This window comes from Penicillium paradoxum (assembly GCF_028828445.1).
Source record: "Penicillium paradoxum strain IBT 22861 chromosome Unknown utg000005l_segment0_segment0, whole genome shotgun sequence".
Taxonomy (NCBI): domain Eukaryota; kingdom Fungi; phylum Ascomycota; class Eurotiomycetes; order Eurotiales; family Aspergillaceae; genus Penicillium; species Penicillium paradoxum.
The window spans coordinates 2169219-2179595 of NW_026643183.1; the positions used below are offsets into that span (position 1 = coordinate 2169219).

Genomic DNA, 10377 nt, shown 5'->3' on the forward strand with positions numbered 1-10377 from the left:
CAAAAATGACCTCATAAGCCAATTAATATGCACAGTGCCACTGAGGCTGACCACCCCCTCCCCACATCCCATATAAGAAGCTTAACCCCACGTCGGCCGAATCAGTCTCTATATGCCCACTTAACCATACACCACCCCCATCAAACCCTCATGCTGCGATATATTTCCATAAACCACAGATGCATACATCATGTATCAACCTTCCAGGACCCCTGGCAACCCTCCCTAAGGAATTATACATCATGATATCCGAGTTCCTCCCCGCACGGGACCTAAACGCCTTCACCCGCACGAACACAGCAACCTACAAACTCCTAAAAAAAACCCTCTACAAGCTCGATGTAACCTCCCCAGCCCCCAAATCCCTCTTCTGGGCCTCAACAACCAACAACACCTCCACAGCCCTACACTCGCTCTCCGCAGGCTTCGACATCCAATCAAAAACAGACACAGATCCGCGCATAAAAGGCTGTACCCCAATCATGCTAGCCGCTTTTCACAACAGCCTAGCAGTCCTGAAACTGCTTTTGCTAAACGACGACGCAAATCCAAATAGCCGCGACAGGATATGTATCCGTCCGCCGCTGTCTTGGGCTGTCAAAGAGGGTCATTATGCTGTAGTGCAGACGCTGTTAGATGACGACCGCACCGATGTCAACCTGCAAGATAAGTCCGGTGATACTGCGCTTTTGATTGCCGCCATTCACCAGCCTAGAATGGTCACGCTGCTTCTGTGTAGTAGGCGGGTGGACCCACGCGTGCCGAATAGACAAGGGTGGACGCCGCTCAGTCGTGCAGCGCAGCATGAAAATGAGGCAGTGGAATTGCTGCTTGCTAGGCATTTGCGGCTGATTCTCGATGGTGATGATGGTGCTGCGCATTGTCAGCATGTGTTTTTCTATGCGGCTATCATGGGACATGTCGATGTTGTGCAGTATTTGGTCAAGTATTTCGGGGAGAACCTTGATCCTGGCTCTGACGGACATAAATATGGTCGGGGCGCATTCTCTATTGCGGCTTGGGCGGAACGGGTGGACGTTGTGCGGTTTCTGTTGCAGTGGGAGGCCACGGATCCTAATCTGCAAACGCATTGGAGGAGACAGACGCCTTTGTTTGTTGCTGCGGAGAGTGGACATGAGGAGATTGTGAAATTGCTGGTTGAATGTGAGAGGGTTGGATTGGAGATTCCCGATATGGATGGGACTACGCCGTTGGCGGTTGCGGCAGATCGAAACCATGAAGGGGCTGTGAGGCAGTTGTTGAGTGGACCTCGACGAGCTAATCCTAATGCTCGTAATGAGGATGGCCAGACACCGCTGTTTATTGCTGCCTTTTATGGTCATATAGGCATCGTGAAACTACTCCTCGGCGCTGATGGGATTGATCCACAACTGGGTGACATGGATGGGAAGACACCTTTAGAGGTCGCGTCGGAAAATGGGAATGAACAGGTCGTGAAGATATTACAGGAGTACATAGATGGCTCCTCATGAACCGTCCCGTGTAAATTATGATGATCTATTTAGCGTGCGGCGCCCTAGGTCCGCTGTATCCATCTAATCTTCCCAAATCTTCCAGACAGCCATGGGTGAGCCAGCGAGTTAAAGCAAGCCAGCAATGCATCGGTGTATCGAACAAAAGCTAATAGAGATAGTAGAAACAAAACAGGAGGAATTGCTAAGGCGGTAGCACTAATATGAACCGACGAAGCAAAATAATTTTAACATCGCCATCTAACCAGCAAGGACATGCCGCAACATGACACTAAACGAATCAGCGAGCTTGAGGATCTCTGTAACCTCGGGCTTGACGGGTTCACCTGCGGTACGGCGAAGCTGGTCTTGCTTCTTTGTCCGCCGGCGGCGCTCAACAGCAATAGGGTCGTCCATTTCTTCGTCCCCACTATCTTCATCCGAGGCATCAGATGCTTCATCGGATATAGTGAGATCCTCCAGATCAGCCTGAAAATCGCGGTTAGCTTTGTATTCTCTCTTCAGGGTCGAATTTGTGGGAAAGCATGCCTCATCCAGACCGAAATCACTGCCCTTGAAAGTCGCAGTGCCCGGAATAGCCTCTCCGGAGGTACCTTCAGCTGCCATCTTCTGGCGAGTCTTGTTCAGATGCCAGCGTTTCCGATCTTCTTGCCACTTGATAAGTTGATCAATTTCCGCAAGGGCAAGATCTCTGTTGATTTGGCCAACACCAACAGCCCCTTGGAACAACGCGTTGATGTCCATCTTACCACCGGTAGGACCGTTGCGTAAGAAGTCAAGGATCTCCTCGATCCAACCCATCAAAGATTGGAACAAGCCATTATCGTGCTGGTGCACTTCATGGATGAACTTATAGAAGTTGGCCTCGTGGCGAGCGCACAGATCAATGAAGGCTTGTACTGTTTGGTTGGGATCGGCCGATGCATCGTGGCGTTGGGCACTCTCAATGACAGCAATGACATCATCGGCAAATAGGGCAAAGTCGGTAATACTGCTGTATACGTTGGCGGACTTGTAGACTCGGACCAGCGGCTCATAGAAGATAGTGAACAGATCGCGGAAAAGCTGCAATGTGACTGGCTCCTCGACAATGCTCATCATCATCGCCTTATCGCGTTGGCGCGTGTAGAGCTTCAGGAGCTGTTTCATGTGAGCGAACCATTGGGCACCCTGTTGCATTTCCAGGTCTACATTTTCCACGGCATGATTCCAAGCCACGTAGCCGTTGAAAACCTTGCCAATCTGCTCCGGGTTGAGTTCAGGGGATATGAGGTCGGAGCGAAGGATGGCCACAATAATGTCAACCTGGTCAGCAGCGGCCTCTTCTCGAATCTCATTCTTGATTTCCTCCGCGGAATCGGCAAAGGACTTGAGCTTCTGGGTGAGAGTTGTATCTTCAACCTTCGAGGCTAGAGAGTCGATTGATCTCTGGAAATCTTTGATGCTGTCATTTAGCGTCAACGAGAAAATACGTTGCAAGAGTGACCGTGAGCCGAAGGGCTGGGCCATGAACAGGTCAAGAACACCAGACATGACTGCAGCAGGGTTGGCAATGCGGATCACATTCTTCATCAAGGTGTATGGAACGAGACCGTGGATTCGTTTCGCCTGTGCGAACAATTCAGGAGAGTTATCCTCGGCCAGGAACAAGTGGTAAATCGTTGCAGCGATTCTATACAATGTAAGTAGGTTGAAACACTCATAAGGCTCAGGCAACATACTCGATACGGAGCCACTCAACAAATTTCTGATATTGCGGGCTGAGTTCCTCAATTGAGGGCTTCTCCCGGAACTCCGCGAAGAGCTTTGTCAATCCATCTGGAATCAAAGTGATATATCAGTAATCAATGTTGAGATACAAGCTTTATTGGGGCTCGCAACTTACTGTTCTCCACAATATCTCGCCGGAACTGCTCCATGTACACATCGAGCTCTGCTGCTCGCTGCCTAGCAATTTCGTAAAACCTCTTTTGTTCTTCGATTCTAACGGCATCCATTTCTTTCCGCTTCCAAACGTCAGCCATTTCTTCCTCGTTCAACTGAATGGGACGAGCAGTCAAAAATTCCTCCACCGCCTTGGATTCAGCTATGCGCTTGTTTTGCAATACAGTACGTAGAAAGGCGCGCAGCGACACACGCTGATCCTCCCGGTACAGAACAGTCTCTCTTGACACATCGCTAGTCGAACCGCGAGGCGACTTCGTTGATCGCATCGACGCTTTGGAGATTGATCGCCGGAGCTTGCCTGGGGCGAGAGTTGGTGCAGAAAGTCGATCAGGCCGATCCTCGGGGGCACTTGCGTCCTGCGTAGAAATGGACGAAAGAGACGAAGCGTCGTCATCGGCAGAAGAGCCCCACCAACTAGAGGTGGAGGACTTGTTCTTCCGTGGCAGAGGAGGGAGGTGCTTTCCTGGCATTTCGGTGCTCAGTCTCCTGTGAAGCTTGACGAACTCTCCATATCTCCTCCCAACATGAATCTCGCCTTTGTCGCCATGGCGAACTCGAAGAATGAATTCCTAAGGTAGATAGAATCAGCCATAAGCCCATATTCCAAAGCGATCCGAGATCCGGAACAGGAAAACTCACAGCATGTTGGTGGTACCGCACTGTCCGCTTGACGGAGGTGGTTCGAACAGCAGCCACGTTCACATCCCACCCATTAATTAGATTACCCTCGGGAATATTAGCCAGCAAGCCCGACTCCTGAGCACCACGTTCCACAATTTCCATCTCCGAGAACTGAATACGCTCCTCGTATCCCGACGCGGTCGGCACGCCCGAAACCATCATGAGCTCCACAAGCTTCTCGCATTTCCGCGCCAGCTTCCTTCGCTTTGTTTCCTCGAGTCGATCTTCCGATGACGAGACATGTTTGTTGGCAAATGATTCCAAAAACTATTTCATCGCCATGTGTCAGCCATTTTCTCCGATTTTCAACCGGTAGAGCAAAACACTCACGACTTGTAGCTTGTCCTGCCAGAACTCCTTCTCGCGCGCTTGATCGAGGAACGGGAAGTTGCGAATGTGATTAACAAAGATGTACCGAAGGATAGGAAGCTCCGAATCGACGGGAGCGACCTCGCCAAAGTCCGATCTAAAAGGGGCGCCAAATCGTTGCAATGCGGTGGGGGAGTTGAGCTCGGAGATCTCGCTGCGGACTTCACGGGCAATGAGCTCGCGCTTGAGGTCTACACGAAAAAGATCCCGATATTAGCAGCTGTTAGCCCGTAAGTTGATTTGTTTTCCAGCTCACAGTGTTCTTGTTTTCCGGTCAGGACTTGGCCTGGCGGGGTAGCACCTGCATTTCCCTTGGGCTCGTTCGGGAACGCAGGACTGGGGAGTTCTGTCGCAGGCATATTGAGGGGTATCTAGATAGTTCTTCTTTTCACTTGAAAGCGAAGCTAAATCGCAAGGAAATTGAATAGCACAGCTAGTCCAGGGAAGATGAAGCGAACTGTCGAAGCGCGAAATGCGTCTGCCTAGTTAGGCCGGTCGACGCTGCAACCTGAGAATCAAGAGCGGCTGAGCACTGCGCAGTAACAATCGGGACTTTGCTTGGTGAAAGGTGGAGGAAAGAAAGACCAGGGGGCAGAGCGGAGCAGCTGGGCGGAGAGAAACGATGTCGTCACCTCCAAGTTCTATATTAACCCCCATCAGGGATGACTGAGCCAATAGAGCCACATCATGGAGATTATAGGGCTATTTAGTGCCTCGTCTACGCGAATTTCTTTCTCCATTAACGCCCTATGACCATTTGGATCGTCTCTCTGACGCAGGCTGACCACTCAACGCCAGTCCCCCACCAAACGCCCAGGCGAGATCCCATATGCCAAGGCGGATTATGGTGCTGCCTATTTATCCTTTGCCTTACGGGGCGGGGTGGCATTTCTCGGCATTGTCCTGGAGTCCAGAGGACGGAGTATACCTAGGTAGTTATGGGATCTACAAGACACATGAATACATGAAGACATGAACACGTGGACCTCGCATGAGGAGCTGTTGATCTCTAGGGAAAAGTAGAAAGAGCCACGGGGGCTGTTCGCCTGGCAATTTAGGGGCGTCAAGGCCACCAGCTCATTTACAGCAAATACGACAACCAGATCACATACATAAGCAAAAGTAGGATAGATTAGAGGATGTCAGGGATCCATGTTATTTGAGCTAAAAGAACCAGAGTTGAGAGAAAACCAACCACATTTCCATCGCTGAGGGCATTAGATTCGCTTGAGAAACAGCATTGAAAGAGAAGAAAAAGAGGCAAAAGAGGAGGCAAAAATGGAAGAAGTATGGGGACAGCCAATGAGTTCGCCCTACTTCATAAATTCTAGATCCATGTCGCGGGGCAGATAATGTCCCTGGGGTTGTTGGCTATTCCAGGGCTGCATGCTCTGCAGCACGCGTTCCTGCTCAAGCGAAGGAAACATGTGCTGCGGAGGCTGGCTGTAGCGAGCTGAGTGGTCGCTCGAAGTTTGCATCATAGGTTGGGCACCGTGACTCATCGCAGCGCTCTGGTTGTAAAGCGTAAAGTCGTTGTCGGCCTGAGCCTGGAGTCCGTATTCGTATCGCTCGGAGAGGGTGTCGCCGACATTGCAAGAGTCGGGTGAGTACAACATGGCGTTCCCCTGGGCACCGGGAGAGAGACCGGCGTGCTTGCTCGAAAGATCGAAAGAGCAGTGGTTGAGGTTCATTTGGTCGTAGTCGTTCGAGTAACCCTTCATCGCCTCAAAGGACTGAGCCTGAGGGATCTGCGCAGCCATCGCAGTGTAGTCCTCGTTAGGGTACTCTAGGTTACTCCAATCCAAGTCAAAGTTGATGCTTTCAGTACCGGTGAGTGGGGATCCATCAAAGGACACAGGTCCCATCAGGTCGGGAACGGAGTCGGCAGATGGAATAGACATGGAATTCATAGACTGGCGGTGCATTTCAAGGGCTGGGATCAGTCCGTTGGGGTCACCGGCCTCAAACTGACTCTGGAAGGAGGTCAGGTTCATCGACGTCGGGAACGAGTTAATATCGGTCATCAGATAGGGCGAGGCTTCTCCAAACAGTGGGAAGTCTTCGCCATGGGCAGGTGCAGGAGGATCAGCAAAGTTGAACTGAGGATTTTCGGGCCAGTTGTAATTCTGGATGCTGGGTGAAGGACTGGGGCCAGGGATCGGAGACGCAAAGTCGGTTGCCTTCGAAGCAGGAGTAGACACACTGGGAGTCTGGGGAGTGGTCTGGACAGAACCACCGCGCTTGCTGCCATTGCGGCCATTGTTCTTAGAGCGGACATAGACCCATCCGTGGGACTTTTCCATGTGCTGCTTGCAATTGCTGGCCCGCTTGGAAGCATACGGGCATTTGTGGAATTGACATTTGAAGAGCGTAGGCTTGTCCGAGTGCCTATCATTCATATGACGGTCACGTTCTTTCTCGGTGGGCCAACCTTTGGTGTGGTAATTGCAGTCAGTGTGCTCGCACTTCCAGGGCCGAGTGTGCGTCTTCTCATGCTTCCTGTGGATGAATTAGCAAACATGTTTTTATTTTCAGTCCCAGCCAGGAGAACAACATACGTCAAATCGCAGGGGCGCTTGAAAACCTTATCGCAGTCGGAACACTTCTGATTGATGTTCATTGGCGGGGCATCCTTCTTGCGGCGTGCCATGGAGCGCTCAACACCCTCATCGACTGCATCGTCAAGGGTAATGGTGCGCTTGGTAGCACCAGCAACATCCGCCTCGTAGGGCTTGCCAGTGGCCAAAGAGATTGGCTTTCCGTCTTGCATGACCACGAGTTCGGCTGGTTTTCCGTTCTTGGATAGACCACCTTCTAGGGTAGCAGTTTCGAGACTATGGTTCGTTAGCTAGGTCCCGCAGTCCAAAGCAGATGGAATATACATACCGAATGTTGGATTTGTCGGACTTGGAGTCCTGAGTCGCCTGGACTCGCTGACGCTCAGCCCGAACCATTGCTGCGTATCGTCGAACCTGAGAAACAAGGTCAAGGAAGTATCCGTTAGTGTAAGGTCGATCAGCCGGTAACCGTTGATCGCGATCGTTAAGGTGTGAAGTCGAAGTATGCAAGCACTGGATGGTGAACTCGCAGAAGTTGAGATAAGAATTCCGAGAAGTGGCGGAGTTCTTGAATTTAAAGAAAGAACCAAAGAATAAGCTTAACCAGAACTCCAATGACCCAATGTATAGAAGAGTATATTGACTCACAGGTGCCAACCACAATAGGGTTTTCTCGAGATCGCGCAGACAAACGATTTGCTTATTGACAATGCGCTGGGGAACACTCCGGACCAATGAGTGGAATGGTTTTAGACGAGGCTCTTTCAATATAGGCACAAGCACAAAACGTTCAATTTGTTTGCAAGCAACGGAGCCTAATTGACGTTTTGGCGACGAACCAGTATCAAATGCTGCAATAGAGCTTGTAATGGCGGATTGGTTGTCGTGAATATCATTATTGACTATTCATTGTTAGGGCTTGAAATGGAACAATAGGGGACAAACGATGATTGTATTGTTGTCGTGGGGCACCCACCTTTATCTTGCAAATCAACCAGCCCCTCTTCGCTGCTGATGGAAGTTCCGAGCCCACTGTCGGACTCGTGACTATGCTGTTGACGAGCTTTTTTCTCGTCCACTGGGATGGGAATACTGCGACCCTCTTCATTTGAGGAACGCGGCGAATCAGACATAGAGTTTGGGCTACTGCGCATCAAGCCCTTCAAAATACTATCGTCACTAGTGGCTTGCGCGGTCTGATCTTCGGTGGAGTCTAGAGTCAGTCGGCCGAGGATGGAGGTCATACGCTCTTCGGCTGCAGCGAGGGCTTCCAACGATGTTACTGAGCGATGAGGCAGGGAGCGGACGTTCAAGACAGGATCGCGATCAGTCGAGGGAGGGGAAGTCGGGGTATGAAAAGTTTCTCCTTTCTGAAGACGCATCTTAGAGTCAAGCGAGTCGTTCGACAAGGTGGGAAGGGCAGTGTTTAAGACGGGCCGACGACGCGGGTGCACCCGCGATGGCTCAGGTTGAGCGGTAGACATTATTGGATATGGTACTGCGGCAATCAAAACTTAGCATACATATTCGGACAAGAAAGGAACGTTGGATTGCGGCTGATTGGCCCATGCCATGACTCACCGGAGACGGTTGTCCAGATGATTCGAGAAGTGACGTACGGTCGAGTCAGAGATGTAAGACTCTGGGATTTGCGCCGGGTTTTCGATATATGAAAGCACCGCTGCTCGTTGGTATCAACCAAAGGTCGACACACTTGGGAAGCTAGAAGGACTGGGGGGTCTATCACGATAGCGATCGACTGATAGTCTCTGGACCATGTACTCCTAATCCAGGTGCGGGGTTCGAAGGAATTCAAAGCAGGATTTGCAGATGATTTAATAACACCAGCCCGAATGGGTTTCAATCGTATCGATATCCAAAGACGAGACAAATTCCCCGGATCCGAGATGATGGGCCCCCGAGATATAAGTTCAAGATTGGGTTCCAAGCGGTGAGCCCCACTAGATACGAGGTTTGTTTATGGGATCCTTAGACTGAAGGCAGCGATGATAGAGCAAAAGACAAGATCAAGAAATGAAGAATAAGCCAGAACACTGGGGGAGTAAGCGGATCAAGGAAGAGAAGGCTCCGGAGGCTCAGAGCTCATGCGTTGGATGTCTGCCTGATAGACGAAGACGCTAAGACCGAAAGGGTATAGACTGCGAATTATGGATGGCTGAGCACATTCTGCGGCCTGTGATTGGCCCCAGGAGATCTTGGTCAGCAGTGGTATGGTAAACCCAGAACCAGAATTACCAGAATTACCACGATCACCACGTCTAGCCCTCTGCAGGTGGCTCCCGCGTGGCGGGTATTGTACCGTTTCTCCACCGGTTCCACTGCGTCTTAAAATGGAAACGCAGTCCCGTTCCAGAGCCTCACCTGGAGTACTCCGTACTCCGTACCGGTACTGCGTACTGTACGAAGAGGCATTCGTCTTTTTAATTTCCCACCTTCGAGGACGCGTCCCTCTCGACTCCTTCGGTCAAATCCGGTGTAGTCAGCATGTTAATCTTTTACCTGCTACGGCGTACGTCACCCATCAACTGGGATCATGCAATTTATGAAAAATCACATTGGCACGGGCCTTGGCTCCCAACTGTCCACGACTCTCCAGCCAACAAAGAGTGGTCATTGTGGACGATCTTGCAAGGCTAATTCAATCCCTTCGTATGGAGGAGTCCATATATGTTCCAGACCAATCATACCGGTCTATTATTGACCTCCACCAGATACGAGCTGCAAAAGGCGCATTTGAGCCGCCTGTGACCGCTCATTGTACTCCGTACTCCGTGACCGGCCCAATCGTTGGTCTTGTTCGACTTGCATCGGACGAAAATGCGCCCGTTCAAACGGCCATATGCCTGTGATTATGCGCTGATCGGGCCCTTGTCAAGCTGCATTTCCCTTCGACTCCGCCCCATCTGACTCTTCTTCCCCGCTGCACAGCCCACCTGTTAGTCCATCAACAGATGCTGGCTTTCTACAAATTATGACCAAGCTCACTCTTTGAAGCATCGAATTGACTTTTCGTCATTGTACCTGAATTCGAGAATCTTTGTATGTCTGCGACAGCAATCCACGCCAATCGTACGCAAGAGCCTAGTCACGGTTTCGTCGATGTATCTGCCCTATTCAGAACATGTACCTATATGTAGGTACGTCGTTGGGTTCAGCCGCATCGTAGAGATGCTTCTAGGCCATGTAATTGTCTTGCGCCGAAACAAGCCACCCAGCGAAAGCAATCAGTCAACATCATTCTTGAAGGTGTATCATCTACATCATACCCTACGCTGTCGCCCATTATCGGCCTGACTCTCGCAGGCTGC

The 10377-nt window shown here is 50.9% G+C and overlaps 3 protein-coding genes across 3 annotated transcripts; 1 reads left to right on the forward strand and 2 right to left on the reverse strand.

The window, feature by feature from the left end:
* Window positions 1-179: 179 nt before the first annotated feature.
* N7457_005833 (ankyrin repeat domain-containing protein) lies at window positions 180-1493 on the forward strand (the record flags this gene model as incomplete). Its single annotated transcript, XM_057176877.1, has 1 exon — window positions 180-1493. One exon carries the CDS (start codon window positions 180-182, stop codon window positions 1491-1493), a length of 1314 nt encoding a protein of 437 aa, XP_057031179.1.
* Window positions 1494-1733: 240 nt separating this feature from the next.
* Window positions 1734-4849, reverse strand: N7457_005834 (PX domain-containing protein; the record flags this gene model as incomplete). Its single annotated transcript, XM_057176878.1, has 6 exons — window positions 1734-3165; window positions 3215-3311; window positions 3379-4009; window positions 4080-4388; window positions 4452-4681; window positions 4747-4849. The coding sequence occupies 6 exons, from the start codon at window positions 4847-4849 to the stop codon at window positions 1734-1736; spliced, it is 2802 nt and encodes a 933-aa protein (XP_057031180.1).
* A 954-nt stretch (window positions 4850-5803) lies between these two features.
* Window positions 5804-8532, reverse strand: ace1 (putative C2H2 transcription factor (Ace1); the record flags this gene model as incomplete). Its single annotated transcript, XM_057176879.1, has 4 exons — window positions 5804-6989; window positions 7049-7324; window positions 7377-7950; window positions 8025-8532. 4 exons carry the CDS (start codon window positions 8530-8532, stop codon window positions 5804-5806), a joined length of 2544 nt encoding a protein of 847 aa, XP_057031181.1.
* Between the last annotated feature and the right edge of the window lie 1845 nt (window positions 8533-10377).